Genomic DNA, 21,959 nt, shown 5'->3' on the forward strand with positions numbered 1-21,959 from the left:
GACGAAACGGCTGTTTTTTAGCAGTCAGCTTGACCCCAGAGTGAAGGTAATTTGCTACATGGCCCTCATACGGCCAATGATCGTGTATGGTTGTCCTGTGTGGTTCAACGTTGCCCCTTCCCAGATGGAGAAGTTCCGGGTGTTCGAGCGGCAGTGTTTACGACGCTGTACCGGCTTATATCGAACAGCCGAATCTTCTTATGTGCATTACTATTCCAACGAGGTCCTATACAACGGGGCTCGAATCAACAGAATTGACAATTTCGTGATAAAACTCGTTCGAGGTCACATTGCAAGAGCTATGTCTTCGACCAACAATTTAATTTTCGGGGCGTTCTATCCGAACGACGAGTATTTTGAGAGTACACGCTTGAGCGGCTTCATTCCCCCAGAGGCATTCCTCTTTTTAGATAGATGCGGTCTGATACAGGATAGATTGGCAGTTCCGTTAATCTACCACGTCAGACGAAGAACCGTGGATAGGCGACTCCTGTACAATCGAGACGTCATGGCACAAGGCGGAGCAGAGCTCCTTCGGTTCAGTAGGGCTGTGTCCGAACGGGACCGAACTGATAGGGTGAAGCAGGAGAACCAGTTTTGGTGGCTTCAATCGGCACTTGATATTGGGTAGTCGGGATGGGGTTTTAAGCCTTGGCCGGTGTACATACTTGTTTTATAGTTTTAGGGTCTAGTTTTAAGTAGAATAGGGATGGTGACACACAAAAAAATACAAAAAAAAAAACAAAAAAAAACATGGAATATGAAAAAAATATATAAAAAAATTAAAAAAAAAAAAACATAAAAAAGACAATAAAATAGAAAAACAAAAAACGTTAGATTTGCTGCTGTGGTTGTTCTAGTTTTAAGTAGTTTATAGGTAGAATAGGTAGTTTAAGTTAGTTTTAAGTTTTATATTAGGGACCTTATTTTAAGTAGTTTTTAAGTAAAAATAAAAAAGGACCAATCTTCCAAGGGTCCATGCAATTACTCGAATACGCAGATAATATTGGCATAATTGGAAGATCAAAGAGTAATGTCAGTGGAGCGTTTTTGAGCATTGCGATGGAAGAGAATAAGATGGGTTTAGTGGTCAATGCTGTCATCAAAAAAGGACATTGAACAACATCGTCTTGGACAAAACGTCACCATGGACAGCTATAACTTCGAGGTAGTTAAGGACAAAGAATAACTCTTGCAAATCGCTGCTTCTATGGACTTTGAAGGCAATTGAGAAGTAAAGTCCTCTCTCGAGCATCTAAAATCACCATCTTTAAGACACTCATCGTCCCGGTTCTCATTTATGGCGTTGAGGCATGAACCCTGTCAAAAAAAAATGAGAGCGTCTTAGGATGCTACGAGAGAAAAATTCTTCGGGTGATTTTTGGTATAACGACGAACTGTACGGGCTGTACAGCGACACTGACCTAGTTAACAGAATTTAAGTCCAACGGCTTAGATGGCTAGGTCATGTAAAGCTAATAAACATCAACGCGCCATGCACATGGGGCACGCGGGTGGGTGAAGACCTCAACCAACTTGGCGTGCGACACTGAGGACAGCAAGCTAGGGACCGACCTGGCTGGAGACGTATGTTGGTGGATGCCCAGGTCCGCTCGGACTATAGCACCACCTTAAGGGGACTCCGTAGCAAGACTACTGACACTTTTCTTAACTCCCAATCATTTCCACACGACGTATTCGTTTTGACAGAAACGTGGCTTAATTCAAGCTTTTCCGACACAGAACTTTTTAGTCAAGAGTTCGAAGTTTACAGAAACGATCGTCATGTTGGTAATGCAAAGGATTTAGGTGGAGGTGTTCTCATAGCGGTAAAAAATACATATTTCTCTTCTTCTGTATCTTTTCCATTTGTATTATCAATTGAACTGGTATGTGCAAAGATAATGGTACAGACTAAGACTTTTTTCATTTTAAACGTTTCCATTCCTCCAAAAAGTTTGGAACGATCTCTCCTAGGCATTAGACTATCTTATAAATTTGTCCAGCTCTGACACCAATATCTAACTTTTAGGTGATTTTAATTTACCACACATTGACTGGATTCCACCCGAAGACGAATCCTGCCTTAAAGCTTCTTCTTCACAAATGGAACTATCTCTTCTCGATAAAGTCCTTCTTACTGACTTACAGCAAACAAGCTGTATTAAAAACTCAAAGAATCGAATTCTCGATTTAGTCTTTTTTCTGACGCTATTAGTACTCTTGTTCTAGAATCTAGATCAGGAATTACTAATATTGACAAATATCACCCCCCTTTGGACATTGTTTTTGACTTAAGTAATCACCTTACTAATCACAGTAATTCTTTTAATTGCTTATATAATTTTGATTTCAGAAGAGCCAATTTCCAGCAGTTGTCTGAAGATTTAACAATTTCTGGAATTGCTGATACACTAGCATTTTCTAACATTGACGAAGCAGTTTCAAATTTTTATAGGATCCTTAATTATTGTTTTGAAAAAAATGTACCGATAAAGAGATCAAGAAATACAAACTTTAGCCATCCTTGGTACACAAAAGAATTGCGTTTACTGCGTAACAAAAGAAATAAGGCATGGAAAACGTATCTCAAAACTCTGTCTCCAGTCAACTTCTCTTTTTATGTTGAACTCTTTAACCAATTTAAATCTCTTTCTAATTTTGTTTATGCTTGTTATGTTACTGATATGGGCCCCTCTTTGAAAGAGAATCCTAAAAAATTTTGGAATTTTGTAAACTCAAAGAAAAAATCAGATGGCTTTCCAGTTAACTTCACTTACAAGAACCTTTCGTTAGATAAAACTTTTAATATCTGTAACGCTTTCGCATCGAATTTCCGTGAGTCATTTGTTAATAGCCCTCAAGAAGTTGATGAAGTATATTTTCATAATCTTCACACTTTTTCGAAAACTAGCTGTTGTCACATACCTGTGCTACAGAGTACGGTCCTTGATCTTTTATCTGCGTTGAATGATGACTGCTCAGCCGGTCCTGATGGTATTCCCCCGATAGTACTAAAAAGGTGTAGTAATGCTTTATTTGAACCCCTTACGTTTTTATTCAAACTTTTTCTAAAAACAGGCAAATTTCCAAGTATATGGAAGAAGTCATTTCTAACACCAATTTCAAGAAAGGTAACAAGTCGGATATATGCAACTACAGGCCCATTGCAAAGCTTTCTTGCATTCCTAAAGCATTTGAACAAGTTGTTTGTGAAAGCGTAGCATATTTTAGTAAAAATATTATTTGCGAACAGCAACATGGTCTTGTTAAAAAAAGATCAACCGTTACTAATCTCCTCACATTCTCAAACATATGTTCAAACGCTTTAGAACAAGGTTATGAAGTTGACTGTGTATATACTGACTTTTCTAAAGCTTTTGACCAACTTAGCCACGGAATAATTTTATTTAAACTTAAGGCTCTTGGTTTTCCACCATTTTTCTTAGCTTGGATTAAGTCATACCTTGAAAACAGATCCTACGAGGTAAAATTTAGAAATTTTCATTCTGAACCTTTTGTTGCTCAATCTGGTGTTCCCCAGGGAAGCCATCTTGGCCCTTTTCTGTTCATCCTGTCTATTAACGATGTATCGTCATGTCTACGCTCAAGTTAACGTCTCATTTTTGTTGACGATATGAAGATTTTCAAAATAATAAAGTCCAACCATCAACGTATTCTTTTACAAGCCGACATTGATAGTTTCACATTTTGGTGTGGGAAAAATAGCCTTTTACTCAACCCTTTAATATGCCAGACTATAACATTCACTAAAAAACTAATCAGTAACGTATTTGACTACTGTATATCACAGCAAAAACTCTGTCGTGTCTCCACATTTAAAGATTTAGGTGTACATTTTTGTTCAAACTTAGAGTTTACACATCACATTAATTTTATTGTTAATAAGGCAAGTTCTATGCTTGGTTTTATACAACGCTGGGCAAAGGAGTTCAATGATCCCTATGTTACCCTTTCTTTGTATAATTGCCATGTTCGTCCTCATCTTGAATATGCTTCGCAGGTATGGACTCCCTATTACGAAATTCATAGAAAACGTATTGAATCAATTCAACATAATTTCATTCGCTTTGCCCTAAAAGGTCTTCCTTGGGAAGATCCCTATGATCTGCCTCCCTATGAACATCGTATTCTACTTCTTCAAATGCAATCTCTCCATCAAAGGCGTGTTAATAATGACTTAGTATTTTTTCATCAACTCAATAATGGTGAAATTGATGCACCTTATTTGCTATCTTGTGTACATTTGAATTACTGGGGCGGAACTCATCAGACTGTAGCCCCAACTTAAGTAAGAGTTTCCATTAGAAAAATATTATTTGTCGATTTTATCTTGCCCACACATGGAACAAAAATTATCTATATACCTTCTGAAAAACTAATAAGTTTTAACTTCTGAAACCGGTATGTAAACGACCTCAATTTGGTTTCGGTTTACCCGAATCGATATATAAACGTAATAATATATGTATAAATCTTAATCTATTTTAAAACCCATGACAGCAATGATGTGAAAATTAAATAATAAATTATTAAATCAATTAACCAGAATACACAGCTTTAATTAATCAAATATATCTGTTAAATAGTTTAATTGTTTATCAAATACAATTATAAACATAAAGCGACTTACCAATAGCTGATCCGAAGTATTGATTCGATGATGATATAATTACAAACCCAAAACCTTCACTTTCATGTCGACTAACAATTACATCGTATGGATATCGAATCGGTCGTCCTTGAGTAGGAGCTGAAGAATGTCTCATTCTACGTCTCAATATCATTATCACTTGTCCACGTAGGGCAGCTTCACCCATTAAAGAAACAACTTTATGATGAGATGAATTTACCTAATATAATACGAAGAACTTAGTTAAATAAAAATAATAATTTAAGATTATCATTACATATTATAAATTTATAACCTCCGTCTATTCTGTCTGTGGGCTTGTTAGTTCGCAATAATTCCAAAAACTACTAAACATATTTGTATGTTATTTTTTTTCTATTAATTAATGGTTCATGGTTCATTAGAGAGCTTGAGGGGTATAATATGTTAAAATTTCTTACACTAGTCTGGGAAAGCTAGGGTCAAAGTTTCCAATTATTAATTCAAGACATTTTATGAATGGAATCGACGCAGCAAAGCGCCAAAAGCACCAATAACCACATATTGGATTTTTGTAAAATGGCATTTAGGTGACTGAACTTGCTTAAGTTCCAAAGGAAACTATGACCGAATGTAAGATATAATATAATATTAATAAAATATTATTTATTTATAAATTATTTTATAATAAGAATAAGAATAAGTATTACGCAAAAGTCAATTCATTATTTGGTAATATAATCCAGTCTTCTATTTTAATTGAAATTCTGTCAGCTTTTTCAATAAAGATCTTGGAAACCGAACTTTGATTGATACTGAATTCTTCAGAATTTCCGCTTTGCAAACCAGGAAAAGACGACATATCTCCAATAACACTCATGCTCAATACTCAATTCTATAAACAACAACGCTACAACCTCCAGATAACATGGTTACATAACACCAACATCTACCATCTAAAAAATGCCCCTGTTTGTCTTATGATTTGTATGGCAAAGCTTGAAGTTTCTCATCAATTTTTAGTAACAGATATTTGTGACAAGTGAATCATTGGAATATGTACTATATGAAGGAGCATAGAATGATTTTGGACATCAGTAATCAAGTTCTGAAATAACGAAATGTCGAGATTCAAATGGACTTTGACAACAAGAACTATTAAAAATGTCATTAAAGAAGATATACGCCTGCCTTCTTCTTCAGAAGTTTTCGTGTGGAAAAAAAACCAAAAGATGACTATTGACCACATTGATACCTCATTGTGAAACCAGACACTGAACAGAACATCATAATCGGGAATCGAATATTGTTAATGTTAATTTAATTACTTAACATGTTTAAAACTTATATGTATTTCAATTAAGTTTTTCTCTATACGTTAAATACGTTTATTTAATATTCAGTTCATTATTAATAATATTGCTAACTTATGAAATCATTGTTTTGATTTAAATTGGATGTTCCATCTCTACATTTTGTTTGTGAAGTATCGATAAATTTCCAAGTATGGATGTGGTACATCAAGTTTTTGGCGATAGAGTTAGATTGGCCAAAAAAAAAGTTAGGGATTTGCTGGACTACCATAAAGGATCGTTAGATGCAATATATGGAATATTAAAAGCTTCTTCTAAAACCAAATAGTTATAAAAAAACCATTACTTATTCTAAATCCATGACAACAAGCTCTGTTACAGATGTAGAATAAGAAAATAATGGATAAGGAAACTGCATACAATGCATGGAATGCACTTAGACAGCAATTTGAAGCACTTTCTTAAGACCAATAAGATGTTCAAAATGTTCACTGTTCTTTTGCGTCAAATTGGTCTTCTAGTGAATATATTTCCACGCATTTATTAAAACTAAATGGTCTAAAAGCTGAAAATAAAAAGGCACTTCCAGAGATCAAGCTGGATGTTATTCACAAAAGATGAACAACAAATGTTTAATGAACAAATTTAACAAAAATAAGCAAGACGTTCGAGTGCAACGTTCCATTTGCTTTTAAACGTTTATGGCTTAACCTGTAAATGTTGCCTAGTTTATTTGAATGATGTCATCGTTTATTGAAGACGAATATTGTGACCACCGTATAGCTATTATTCAGAGGCTATAAGTAGAATATCAAAAGTTGAATTTAGAGATATGTATGCGAACGAGGTTAAATATTTGGAGCATATAATCATCTTTTCTCTGTGAAAAACTACAGAACTTCCTTGGTCCGGCAATCGCCAAAAGCTTACACTAGATTTCTGAGAAGAGTAAGCTGTTCAAATGATCAGGTGAGTTTAAGAAAAGTTTTCAAAAAGTTTTCAGAAACTGAAGCGATGCTTATGTGACTCTCCTGTGCTGGCATACCCGACTCCAGGCAACCCATTTGTTAACAAAAATATTAGTTTGAAATTCAAATTAGTTCGCATACTTGACTTAAGCTTAAAATTAATGAAAAACTTTCATTTAACAACTTGTTTTTCTATGGCAATGAGAGCTCAAAATAAAAATTGCCGATTGATTGTTGAATAAGTTTGTTACTTTGTAGATAAACGTCGAGGTCTGAACGCTGGAATACTATCCGCAGAGGAGTTTAAATCATTATACATCAATTCTAATGGCTTATTGAAATGGATTTTATTTATTTCACAATCTATTTTTTGAGTTCTTCCCCTTGATTTTGAAATTGAAATTGGCTGATGAATTACTACTTTGTCAAGATCATCAAGGGTAATCACAAAAAATATTTCAAGATCATCAAGATTCGATATACATACATATGTGCATAATTCAGATGTATGTATTAAAAACAAAAAAAACATTTTCCCTTGTTTGTTTAAAATGTTTCCGGTACTTATCATTCATTTCACTTATTGATGACTTGATTTTGTCGTTGTTTCATTTTATTGGACAACGATATATCACTGCATTCGTCGTAATTGAAAACGAACCCAGAAGTTATTTGTTTATTTTCTTGATGTCAGTGCAACATTGGTGGAAGAACTTACCCTGCGGTAACGGCCACACGTTTGTAATTTTACAAACGCATTATGTTTTTTGGTTTGTACAAATTGGGGTTGGGTACGAAAGTACCCCAATCCTTCTGTTTGCCACAGAAGGGGGTACTAGGTTATGGTAAAACAGTTTAATGTTTTTTTTTAAGAAAAGCAAAACAACGTTACATAGCTTTTGTACATTTTTTAAAATTTTTTTTAAATAAAACTTGTTTTTTTATTGAATTTATAAAAACTATAATTACTTATTTACTTAAAGAAAGAAAACATAAAACCACTTGTACGAGATGAATGTTATGCATAAAGATAATTTTGTAAGGACCTTGATAACGTAAAAAACGCTGAATATTACTGGCCAATATTAATTTTTCCTAAGAATAAATATGCATGCATATCATTTTTTAAGGTGTTCTTGTTACTGAATTTTGGGTCAATCATTTCGCGTGAAAATATCAAAAATAAACTTTCTTGTTGCTTATTGCCGCAGAATTTTTTTAATATGTAATCATATTTACAACAACATAGCTTCATACACCGTTGTGATTATTTTTTCGGTAAACACACTCAAAAAGTATCGAAGAACAAAATCATTAAAATTTTGATTGATAGAAAAGAAGTCTTTCTTTTTTCATAAAAAACATTATCTCTATCTTACAATTCTTGAATTCTGACGATTTTACAGATTATTCTAAAAGAAAGATAAATGTTACAACTCGAAATGATTCACTTGTACTTGTAAATTTTTTGTTTAAATAATTTTTTGGATTTGAAGTATTTTTTAGATAATTAGATAATTTTTAGATAATCGTATTTATCATTTGGAGAACTGTAGTATTTTCTAGTTTCCTACGACTTTTAAATATACTAGCATGTGAATGAATTGATAGTGTGTGAACACAAGGTTGCAAAATATGCTTTACACTTCACTTACTCTGGAACTAATCTTACATAAAAAAAAGATATAACATATTAAGTCATTTTATGGTTTAAATGTTCATAATTGGTAGAAGTTGTAATGGAATTTGTCATAATAAGTTCGAGTAGAATATTTTGAATTATTTTGAAGATGAGATTTTGATAATTTTTGTTTTTATATTATATTTGATCATACCACATTCACTCCATCGATGCTTAGAATTTCATCACCAGTAGCAATTCTAGGATCTCCATCAGCTGCACCTCCTGGGATTACGTGCCCTACAGTTACTTGGGAACCCTCTTCAGTTCCTCCAACTATGCGGAATCCAAAACCTTGGGCTTGTCTTTCCAACGTTACTTCAGATAGCTCGCATTCTTCCTAAGAACAACAAAAAAAGAATAAAAAGAAATAATGAAACAACTTTAAAAACATACATCATTTCTAGTTGTCGTGCTAGTCACTCCACTTATATAGTTCCACATTTGTGGAGCTACTTGCATATAGTTTTGTTGTGGTTGTTGATGCTGATGTTGCTCCGATAACAATGGACGATGAATCTCCAGTGGACTAAATCCTGTTTTCCTTCGATCGTTCAATAACTCAGTCACTCTTTTTTGTATCCTTCCATTTTGAGAGTTTTGATGGTTATGATAGAATCCATGATGGAATTTGTAACGCTGATAGTCCTGACAATCATAACAATAGCAACTATCCTGGTGATAGGTAGGCACTGGAGCCATTATTGCCATATGAGGTGAGTACAATCCGCTTCCTACTTCACCATTTTGTTGAGCAGGTTCACTGCCTTCGTAAGGCTCTCTTTGAACTGTAAGTCCATCGTATAGAGAATTATATCCGAAGTCTGGAGATGTAAGCATATTTTCATATCCATCTATTTTAGGCAGCGTTCTATTTGTATCCATTGGATAAATGTTATTATGATTTTCATTTACTAATGATGCTTCAGCTAGTCTTTCACTTAAGCTCGTTACTAACTTTGGATATGGATCCATAAATGGGATATCATTATTTATGGAATCAATTTCTTGCAAACTATTGGTCGACTTGGCATCTGCACCGATGGACTTGTTGTCTTCACTATGTTTCTCCAGTCTATTTGTTACTGCAGCTATTTCTTCATTAAGCTCATGCGAAGGAGTCTTCACGCGAGCACGTCGTGTATCAACCAATGGTGTTTTAGGCCGAATTGGCAAAATCTCTTTCGGTTGAGTGCTATAAAGTTCCGCATTAGGTGTTTTACTCCGAAACATTCCACTTCCTAAAACTTGCTTGCTGCTTAAACTGAATTTTCTTAATTTACCACTACTAACAGACGTTAGACCACCCGTATTTGAACTGCTTATATTGTTCCCTCGTTGAATTTTTACCGTAGTTGATTCAGTTTTTGGGCAATCTTTTAAAACCCGAACTACTTCACAGTGTGTCATATGGTTCACTGGAGAATTGTTTATCTCAAGCAAAATATCTCCTTCTTGAAGATTTTTACAACAGTTTCTATCTAGAATTTTTTTCACCTTCTGACCATGGGCGCTATCAGCAATTGTAAACCCAAAACCCATACCGCCTTTAGAAATAGCCAATGTAAGTACCTCGGGTTTTTTCATTAAAATGAATTCATCATTTACGTTTTTGTCATTTGATTCACTTGATATTCCTGGACCAAGTTTGTGTGTCTGTTGGTTATTTCTATCCATTCCTGTGGAGTCAGATATATCTACAAAATTATAGTTCCCATCCGTATTCAAATTCATGAGCATTTGATTTTTGTCTGCGTTCGAGCTTATTCCATCGACAGCAATTGTTGTTACAACTTCAGTGTTCGGGTCGTTTGGATCAAAAGGAAGAGGATAACCCCTGCACACTTCTAGGGTAACCGTCTCCCCAGGTAATATACTTTGGAATACATTTACCATTTCATGGTGAGTGAACCCCAGGACACAGGTGTCATTTACAAAAACGAGAATATCACCAGTTTGCAACTGACCATCCAGCCATGCTGGACCATTTGGAACAATCGATTTAATTTGCAAAAATTCCTCTTCATTATCATCACCTCCCACAATTGTGATGCCAAGACCACGAGATGATTTCAAAAGAGTTGTTGTTATCCTCTCTCCTTGCATTTCTTGAGGGTTTTTGGTGAATTTATATGGCAATATTGAATTGTTTTCATCGGGCTGTACCAAATCACCGACATTAATATGTTCTTGATTTGACTGTTCAGCAGATCTTCTTTTAGCCTCAAGAACAGGATTCTCATATTGCGTACGACGGTTAACGTGATCTATGTAATATGTGCCATAAAGAGCATCATCGATCTTTTCCCAACCGTAGGGCAGTTCATTTTCACTACAATCTTCCAGAGATTTTTTTTGAAATTTTGACAGTCTAGGATCAAGCCAATGAGATGTGCCTGTGTTGTGGCTATAATGACAAGCAAATTTATTAAGAAAAAATAATTAGTTGAAATAAATTCAAAAAAATTAAATTACTCCATTTCAAACCAAAAGTAAAAAAAAATAAATAAATGCAATTAATAATAACTGCGTTTTTTAGGGTTCATGATTATGGGTAATCTTACACCGTATAAAATAACAATTAGATTAATGACAGTCAAAAAAGCCGAATTTCATCCATGTATGGTGATAGTCAAATTGACAGCAGTCACAACAAAAATGTTGTAGTCATTTTCCAACAAATATGAAATAGAGATACCAGGCGCTTTCATAAACAACTGCAATATTTTATCAGTGACCTATTTTCCGGTGTTAGTCTATTTGACTATAAAAATGTGACAATTACTGATAAGTAATAACCTGTTGAAAATATATGAATATTATAAGTGGCAACACAGGTTGTTGTTATCTACTTTTAGCATCCTCTTTATCATATCATGTACTTATGTAATTTTTCTTCTTATCTTTTAACTTTATTTCTGTTATACATAATTGAATTAAATAAAGTCAGTCTTGTTCTGGAACTTCAATAGGTTATGGGCCCAGGTCCTACTCGTGAAAAGTTGCGAAATTTTCATAATTAAAATTAAAGTAAAAATAATTAATATGAGTGGGTCAACAAATTTTCAAATCGAAAAATTGGATGAAGGGAACTACGATTCGTGGAGCGTGCAAATGAAAAGCGTTCTCATATGTTCAGAGTTGTGGCCCTTTGTTTGCGGGAAGCAGGTAAAACCTGAAGTAGATACTGGGGCTGATGCTGCGGTTGTTACGGCTGCAAATGTGGTGGCGGCGGCATGGGAGGCTTAGGATGAGAAAGCATTGGCATCTATTATGCTTTATATTAAGCCATCCCAAATTAACCATATACGGCATTGTAAGAGCTCATTTAAGGCATCGAATAAGTTCCGTGAGGTGTACCAGCTAGAGGGTCCTGCAAGAAAAGTATCGCTATTTAAGCAGCTGTTGGGGCTCAGAATGGCAGAGGACGGAGATGCATGTAGCGAAGTATGTGTTATCATTCCAGAAGAACTTTTGGTAATCATTTTGCTCTCGAGTCTTCCAGGTTCGTATGAAAATTTCGTTATAGCTATCGAAATTCGAGATACGTTTTATCTAAGATTATTGAGGAGGGGGAATGTAGGGTAGACAAAGGTAGCGGTGTTTTGTTGGCGGATAGCAAAGCATACTTGGTACAATCCAAAGGTCAAATATCAAAGGAGAAAGCAACTAAGAAGAAAGGCAATGTGAGATGCTTTAAATGTGGACGCAATGGTCATTTTGCATCAGAGTGTAAAGAGCGAAGAAAAGACGAGAAATCAAACCAGCATGTATCTTTCTTATCAATTGTAGCGGCTACAAGTACGGAAAACTTATCAGGTGTGGCATGGTGCGTTGACAGTGGGGCAACGGCACATATGTGCTGTAACAGGAATCTGTTTTCTACCTTCGAAGAACACAGAGAAGAAATACAAGTAGCGGGTGGAGAAACGGTGCTTGCATACGGTAGAGGAGATGTCGAATTAAAAACAAACGGTTCTCACGGTTTTACGGTCATTCTTAGAGATGTTCTGTATATGCCGAATTTACAAAGCAATTTTATATCAGTTAGCAAAGCGGTATCAAATCATAACACTGTTTTATTTGATGATAATTATGCATGGATAAAAAACAAAACTGGTGGTGTTGTGTTAAAGGCAAAAAAGGTGACCATCTTATTTTTATATGATGAGAGCAACGCCACGCCTGTCTAGTCGCACATAATAATGTTAGTGATTCTATCATATGGCATAATGGGTTTGGACATTTAAATTTTGGCAGCCTTAGTGATATTGTTCGGAAAAATATGGTAGGTACATGGCATGAACATTTCTAATATATCTGAAAGTGTATTGAGTTTTAAATGCACAAGCTGTCTAAATGGTAAAATGTGCGTGAAACCATTTCCCAAAATGTCAGAGAATCGTTCAAAGCACTTGTTGGAGCTTGTCCACTCGGATGTGTGCGGTCCTATCAACACGTTTTTAAATGGTGGGGCTATTTATTTTGTCACCTTCATTGATGACAAGTCGAGGTACATTTTCGTATATTTTCTGAAGTCCAAGGATGAAATTCTTGGAATTTTTAAGAAATTCAAAGCTGAAGTAGAGCTTCAAACTGGTAAAATGATCAAAGAACTCAGAAGTGACAACGGCACTGAATATGTTAATAATGCTTTCAACAGTTTCCTAAGTGAGAGTGGCATTAAAAGACAGCTAACAATGCCGTACACACCTCAGCAGAATGGTGCAGCAGAACGTGTAAATAGAACACTTGTGGAAATGGCGAGAAGTATGTTAGGTCATGCAGGTATAAAGGAACATTTCTGGACAGAGGCCATTAGCACAGCAGCGTATTTAAGGAATCGCTCACCTACTAGGGCTTTAGTTGACGTTACTCCATTTGAGGTATGGACGGGTCATAAGCCAATCGTAGCACAATTAAAGGTATTTGGATCTAAGGGAATTGCACTTAACAAAAGAGAACAAAAATCGCATCAAAGGGTAAAACTGTTTTAATGATGGGATATTCTCAGACTTCTAAGGCATACCGAGTTTATGATGTTGAGACGAAATCTATCATAATAACCAGGGATGTTGTGTTCATAGAAGATGGGAAAACTGAAGAAAAAGACTTAATAAATGAATCTTTTCCTTGTATAATCAAGAATAATGACTCTACTGATTCATCCGTGGAAATCGCTGAAGGAGACGTGTGCGAGGAAAGTGAGAAGGAAGGTGACGTTGTTCAGAAGGCAAATAGCGGTGAGTGTATTAAACAGGAAGTTGTTAGAGAGGTGGGTGCTCCTAGGATAGGCCCGCGCAGACCATACGGGGAATCCAGGACGTCCCAAAAAACAATACAATTTGGTAAATTTGAAGAGTTCTAACCAAAATATTAAGGTTCCGCAGACAGTTATTGAGGCTGTTAACGATAATTCACATAAAAATATGTGGGTCAAAGCTATGAGCAGAGAATTTGATTCACTTATTGAAAACAACACTTGGACTTTATGCGATCTACCTCCAAACAAAAAGGCGATAAATTGTAAATGGGTTAAAGCAAGATTAGTTGCCAAGGGGTGCAGTCAGCAGTACGGTGTAAATTACGAGGAAACTTTTTCGCCCGTCGTAAGATTCGCTACCATCAGAATGATAATTGCCTTAGCTGCAGAGTACCAGCTGTTTATACACAAAATGGATGTGTCCACCGCCTATTTAAACAGTGAGCTACATGACGAAGTTTACATGAAACAACCAGAAATGTTTGCTGATGAAAAGTGTCCAGATATGGTTCTGAGATTGAACAAGGCAATCTATGGGTTGAAACAATCTGGGCGGGAATGGAATGCGATGCTTGATGAAGCATTAAAGAAAATTGGATTTTCGCAATGCGAAAGTGAGCCTTGTGTTTATGTTTTGAATTTTGAGAATGAATTCAACATAATCATAATCGCAGTCTATGTCCACGACATCTTAATTGCTTGCTCTAATGAAACTACACTGGCCAGAATCAAAGCAAGTATAGCAAATGAGTTCGAGTTAGTAGACAAAGGCCAACTTCACTATTTCTTGGGAATGGAAGTCGAGGTGAGCAGGACAGAAAATTCTATTACATTATGCCAAAAGCAATACATTAATGAATTGCTAAAAAATAACCACATGGAGGACTGTCGCGAAGCATCTACACATCTGGATTCAGGTTTTTAAGTGCATTGTACGTCTAAGGAGTGCAAGAGAATCGTTGAACGAACCTACCAAAGTTTGGATCACTAATGTATTTGGCCATATCGACTCGTTCAGATATATTGCACTCTGTATGCAAGTTATCACAGAGAAATAAGGATCCACACGCTGAACACATGGCAGGGATAAAGCATATTCTCAGATATTTAAATAAAACCATAAACTTTAAACTAACTTATAAAAGAACTGCAAAGCCAATTGAGTGCTTTGTTGATGCAGACTGGGGTGCGGATATTTCTGATAGAAAATCATTCACAGGTTATGTTTTTCTCTTTGCAGGCAGTGTTTTTTCATGGGAATCGAAAAAACAAAACTGTGTGGCCTTAAGTAGCACCGAAGCAGAGTACATGGCCTTAGGTACTGCAACAAAAGAAGCAGTTTACCTTCAAAAACTTTTGACTGAGATCGGTCTACATCATAATGAAACACCAATGATCATCAATGGAGATAATCTCAGCGCACAACAACTCGTACGAAATCCAGTCTATCACTCGAGGAGTAAGCATATAGACATCAAGTACCACTATGTCCGTGAGATTTTCCAGCAAAAGAAGATTGATTTGCAGTATGTTTGTACCAACAACATGATCGCTGATGTTTTGACCAAGAATCTTCCGAAAGAAAAACACAACAAATTTACTCTTTTAATGGGTCTAAATTTAAATTAATTAAAATTAAATTATTAAAATTATTTAAAAAAAAAAATGAATATGTAATGTACTTAAAAAAAAAAAAAACAATGTGTTGAGGAGGAGTGTTGAAAATATATGAATATTATAAGTGGCAACACAGGTTGTTGTTCTCTACTTTTAGCATCCTCTTTATCTTATCATGTACTTATGTAATTTTTCTTCTTATCTTTTAATTTTATTTCTGTTATACATAATTAAATTGAATAAAGTCAGTCTTGTTCTGGAACTTCAATATAACCTTAAGTGATAACCTTTTTTTTGGGTCGATTTCAGAAACCCAAAAATTTGTTTTTATTATGAAATGACGGGTAGATAACTATTATGTGTTGCTAATGGTAAAGTAGCGTGAATTCTAATTGTAAGAAAAGTGTCCGACACCTTTTGTTTGATCTATATCGTTTTGTTTTAGTAGGATAGTTTGTTATTACACTCAGATGTTTTTATAAAGAAGCAAATAATTGCGAAAAAGAAAGTTGGTGAAATAGAAATACTTTAAAAAGGCTTTTATCTTACCTTTCCTTGTTTCTTTGTTTCTTGGCGTTTCTTTATAATTGTTTCTAGTGTTTCCGAGTAAACAAGAAATATGCCGCCGGACAATTTCAAGTGGAGCAAGGAGCTCAAAAATACTCTATATGAAGATATAAATAAATGTGGACGAATTCAACGAAAAAAATGACGTCTTTTCACGCATACATAAATAACTACTGAGTTTTTAGGGGAAATTTCATAAATTAGAGGAGAAATGATACGTACAGTTAAATAAGTTTATGAGTCTGATTTCCGGTTTAACTTGTAGGCAAACCAAAATGGCTCCCGAGGATTTATATCTTTATTAGAGTTTTTGAAGGAGCTTATAAACAAATTTATTTCAAATTTCGAAATTCATCCTGTTTTGTACGATCCCCGTACGGACTACTACAGAGTTAAAAAGAGGAATGGTTGAGAGAGTCTCGTTTGGTAGTTTAAGCTTTGAAATGTTTCAGATTTTAATCCAATTCCTTTTTTTTCTTTTGTAAGTAAGTAAATAAGTAATTCATTTATTAACAGTTTTTAAAATAAATATATAAACATTTGTTTTTGAATTTAAAAGCTTTGGCTTTGCCGTCAGCTCGACTAGCAACTTAAATTTGTTGTGACATTGGTCAACTTTGTTTTAAATTTCAGTTTTAATTATATATTGATTTTTACAAACATAATATATACATCTACTAGTTTAATCATATTCTCTCATAATCAGTTTTCTAAATATGCAAATTTCCTGCAGATAGCTGACAATTTTGTCCAATTTGGTCCATTCAATATTAGAATTGTCTCTTGTAGAGTGGGAGAGAATTTTTTTAAATATGAGAATCTCTTGTATTTGAAAATTGGACATACGCTTATAAAATGGAAGCAGTCTTCTTTGGATGTATTATTGCAGAGTGTACAGTACTTGTTGAAACTTCCATTGTATGGTCTACCGTTGAGACATGAGACTTCGCATCTAGCTTTGAAAATTAAAGAAATATCTTTGTAGCTTAAAGATTCATTGAAATAGTTATTGTTACTCAGATTAAATTGTAACTGGCTACATAATATTCGACTTTTTGATTCACTAGCTGTTTTTATAAATTGATTCCGAACCGAGTCTTCATTAAGCTGGATAATTTTATGCATTTTTTCCTTAACATCAAAAATTTTACTTGTATCAATTTGCATATCTTCACCAAAAGTGGCAATTCGTTGCCATTTGTCATACCACCAATCATTCCTTATTTCGTAAAGCAGCATCATTTTGCTCAGTCGCTCATCTGGAAAACCTAACACTTAAATAATATAATCCGCTTGTAGTTTCAAAGTGCTGGTAAATATCTTAGGTAAGCCAGTTTCTAAGTAGATCGTATAGTTCGGCGTGTTGATCGGTAGGTTGAAGATTTTTTTGATAAAACTCCTCTGAAATTTTTCAATTTATTCATACTCTTCCATTCTCCAAACTTGAGCTGCATAAGATAAAGTCAACTTCACAGCTGAATTAAAAATTTGGTATTTGGTAGACAAATATAAAAGGTTGTTCGAGAAAATCTTTCTCCATGTTAAGTTTATTAGACTTTGTGATGTGTTGGCTTTAATGTCAAGGTGCTTACTAAAATTTAGTCGTGGGTTGAGGTTCACTCCAAGGTATCTTTATTCGTTTGTCACATCCAAGCTTCTTACATTGTACTTAAAATTTCTTCCAGCTTCAGTCCGATTGGATCGCGAAAAGATCATTATTTTTGATTTATCAGTATTGATTTCTAATCCCCATTTATCGCAGTATGCAGACAGGTTAACTATGTCATTAATAAATAGTGAAAATAAAAGCGCATCAAGCGGACATCCTTTCTTGACACCAGAATCAGTACTAAACCATTCAGAACAATGCGCTCCATCCCAGACGTTAGCTTTTGTGTTTGTATACATATTATTGATGACATGTAAAAATCTTGTTGAAAATCCCATCTTCGAAAGTTTGTATATTAAAGCATTGCGACCAAATCAAACGCTGCTTTGAAGTCGACAAACATCGAGTAAACCTTTTTATTTCTTGCTTCAAATGCTTTGATTATCGATCACAAAATAAAGATTTGGTCAACAGTGGAATAATTTTTCCTAAATCCAGCTTGGAAGTTTGATAATATCTATTTCTCTTCTGCCCACTTTTCCAAACGGTCGACAAGAACTCCGCAAAATATCTTAGCTATGATATTTATTAAAGATAAACCTCTGTAGTTTGAGACGTCATTTAAGGAACCTTTTTTATGTATTGGGAAGATAACCCAAAGGACCTTATTTTAAGTAGTTTTTAAGTAAAAATAAAAAATATGTTGAAATTAGTTTTTTTTTTAATTTTCTAAAAAAATAAAAATAAGTAGAATTAAATTATAGTAAAATAGATCTTTGGGCCAAAAGGCATTATAATTAAGTATTATTGTTTATCTTAAAATGTCCGCATGGGACCAGTAAATTAGTTGTAAGTTATGGTTTATTAGGCTAGTTTTATGAATATTTGTCTAGCTTAAAGTCAAATTTGTTTTATTTCGTTTTTAAATTATTCTGAAATTTTTTCCATGAAAAATTTGATTTCGACCGACACTAAAACCATTTCGAGGTATAATTTTGCAAATTAATTTAAAAATGATAAAAAAAGAAAACGAAATAAAACAAATTTGACGCAAACCGTGTTGAGAAATTTTAATTATATATATTTTAATATTATATATGGGTACTTATACGAAAGTTGGATAACTTTAGAGGATATTTTGTTTACGGTAGTTATTAAATCAAATCAAATACTGAATTTGAATGACGAGGTTACATAGTAGTGATACATGTTATACCTACACAGTTTTTAAAGTATTATAATGGAATTTAATACAAATTATTAAAAATCTCTTAGGATTTAATAATGATCACTTAAAATCACTTAGTAACAATTAAAAATAATTAGTAATATGTAATACTGGGAGAGAATACTATATCCGATTTCAGAACAGACTTTTGACATTTAACGTAACGTTATTCACTTATCTTTTACTACTTTTACATAGTCTTACTAAATATTTCTAAGAAATCAACAAGCAATAAAACCAAAATGTAAAAATATTCATTTCAAAAGTACTAATAATCATAAAATGAAGAACAATAACAATATACCTGACACAGGACTAACGCCATAGGACTGACGAAAAAGACGAAATTTGAGATTATAAGCAGGAATAATGTTGTTTGCTTGTAATTTCGAACGTCAACAAACTATATTTGAATAAATCAAAGTCTAATATGAATAAATAAAAACAAACTTTTGATTAACAAAAATTTAAAAACTGGCTTGTTGAGTGGCTTGGTACGTTACGTATATGGACACCTAACATAATCCAAACTCTGGTACAGTTATGATGGCCGTCGAATTGTGCGACCCGCAACTAACTTTATTACCAACATTAAAATTCAAAGTGGGATTTGACGTTGAGTCGGCGATACTTCACACGAATTTTAAATTTAAACACAAGGGACTGACGAATGAAAGTGAACACAACATATCTTATTTTTTAAATAAAGTGGAGAACACTGCTGTATGAAAGTTGTAGTATAAATTTAACTATATACTCGTACATCACAGATTATAGTAAATTAAAAAGTTTTCTCAAATCAATGATAATGTTTAATAGACAGTCACTTAATTGTTGGTTTTCAGGGTTGTGACAAGCCAAGGGACTTACATTTTAAGAACTAATTGTGTTTCTTTTAATAACTTGTATTCACAACGAAGAACTCAAAATTGGGTGACTAAATAAAAGTTTTTCTATTGTTTTAAAATAAATTGTAATTTCAATAAAATATAATAAGACTTTGTATATATTGATTGATGACATCGAGTTACCGAACTTTTGTCTAATCACCCATACATATATACATACATGTATAGTCTAGTTTAAACAGAGGTATATATACCTATATATATATATACCTATATATATATAACCTATATATATATATATATATATATCTATATATATATATATATCTCTATATATATATATATATACCTATATATATATATACCTATATATATATATACATATATGTAAATATATACGTACAATGATACTTACGCCAGAGCGGTTACAGTGGGGCATAAAGTTTTAAAAACTGGAATTAATATTGACAAAAGAGGATCGTATATCCCATATTTTGGAATAAAATCGAAGACGTAATTACGATTTTCTGATAAAAGTTTTGAATTAAAAACCGCATAGTTGCCACCAGAGTAATGGTTTGTTTTCAATTGTAATTTAACCTATTAAAATTTTTCACTTAAAGTAAACACAAAAAATGATGTTTGTAAAATTATTTTGGATCTAGATTATTTTTGAAATAAATATTAAATATATAATGGAGAACTAATTATTTTAATAAGAAGAGGTTGGGAGGGATGAGGCAAGGACGATGAAGTAAAGATGACATTTGGAAGGGTTGTCCTAGCGAGAGGGACAACCAAGGGTCGGTCCAGGCGACATTATCGCGCGTCAAAAAAAAAACCTTAGACGTTCAGACCGAAAATTATTTTTTTTGTAACAGATTCTAGGTTCAAGAACCCACGGCAAAGCTAGACAAAGGGTTATTTTAAGACAACCTAAACCGATGGCAAATAAGTCATTTACAGGTCCTAGTTGTCTACAAGGGCAAGTAGGCTATCAAGGAAGTAGAAAGAGGTAAGCTTCCGAAATGAATCCAGAAAACCCGAAGATCTTAAATTCCGAAAACCTAAAATCCAGAAAGGCTGTGAAACTTTTACTGAAAAAAATTAAAATATACTATGTTCAACAAAAAAAGCCCTCTCACTCTGATTGCATTGGTTTTCATTAGCAATTCATTTTTAAAGCTCTGACAGAGTTTTCTTTTTCAAAAACCAAAAGCACCTTAATAAAACCCAATGAATAAGCTCTTTGATTGCAATTTAGAGTGTTAATGCTAACTGTGTTAATATGTATAGAACAAGCGCACGATTGTATTGACAGTATCCTAATGGCAGTGGGTACAAATTTTCCCTGACGCAGTGTAGTAAGTTTGCGTTCCTAAAACACCCTACCATCACTTTATAATTATACAAAACAGCCTTTATCAATATAAATGTAATGCTAACACACGATACACATCAAAGTGCATATCAGCACATTTAAGCATAAACAATTTGTGTGGGAGTTCATCCCAAAAGTAAATTCCATATTTATCTTGTATCAACAAATATAAGACAAAACAAGTATGATCATCAGTCAAACTTAGATTTGCTAACTTAACATTTAATTAATATAAAAAAGGGTTTTATCTGAGCAATACAAGCTCAGTCATGTTCAGTTCATACAGTTAAGTTCTTATAGAACAGTTGATCTTCGTATAGCCTAAGATTTCCCCCGACCCGTAAGGGATCTGAAGTTTTTTTTAAATAAACTAAAATTATTAAACATAAAACGGAGTTTTCATTTAGTTGTAGTATTCTCTAATAATATATTTTTTAATTAGTAAGGGTACATCAGGCGCCACAAGACCGCCCATGAAGCTTGTACTGACTTTTTTTTGTTGGTTAGAGTATAGTCACTTTCATTACGTTCAGAATAATGTTTTATTTTATTTTCAATTTTTTCGTATACAAGCTATTGAAATGTGATGTTGTAATATAGTCTGGGAGTAGTGTTACGTTCTTCACTTTTCTTCGAAGTAACTATTTTAATTTTTTTCATTATAGAAATTATAGATAATTATTGCAAAAGAGCAATTTTTTCGCGATCTTACGATTCTGGGAAACTGTTTTTCCGGAACTTTTAGTTTTCGGGATTCTGCATTATTGTGATTTTGGTTTAACGGTATTTTGGATTTTCGAGATTTTTGGTTTTCGGGATATAGGTTTTCATTTGTAAAAATATTAAAAATT

At 33.8% G+C, this 21,959-nt stretch overlaps 1 protein-coding gene across 1 annotated transcript in view; it reads right to left on the bottom strand.

The window, feature by feature from the left end:
- Window positions 1–21,959, bottom strand: part of LOC129952594 (membrane-associated guanylate kinase, WW and PDZ domain-containing protein 2) — a 116,832-nt gene that overhangs the window by 21,214 nt on the left and 73,659 nt on the right. Inside the window, exons 4-6 of the mRNA XM_056065266.1 lie at window positions 8,992–11,002; window positions 8,750–8,935; window positions 4,655–4,874 (exon numbers count right to left, since the gene is read on the bottom strand). Coding sequence (XP_055921241.1) covers window positions 4,655–4,874; window positions 8,750–8,935; window positions 8,992–11,002 — 2,417 coding nt within the window. The remainder of the gene's footprint in view (window positions 1–4,654; window positions 4,875–8,749; window positions 8,936–8,991; window positions 11,003–21,959) is intronic.

This window comes from Eupeodes corollae, chromosome 3, assembly GCF_945859685.1.
Source record: "Eupeodes corollae chromosome 3, idEupCoro1.1, whole genome shotgun sequence".
Lineage (NCBI taxonomy): Eukaryota > Metazoa > Arthropoda > Insecta > Diptera > Syrphidae > Eupeodes > Eupeodes corollae.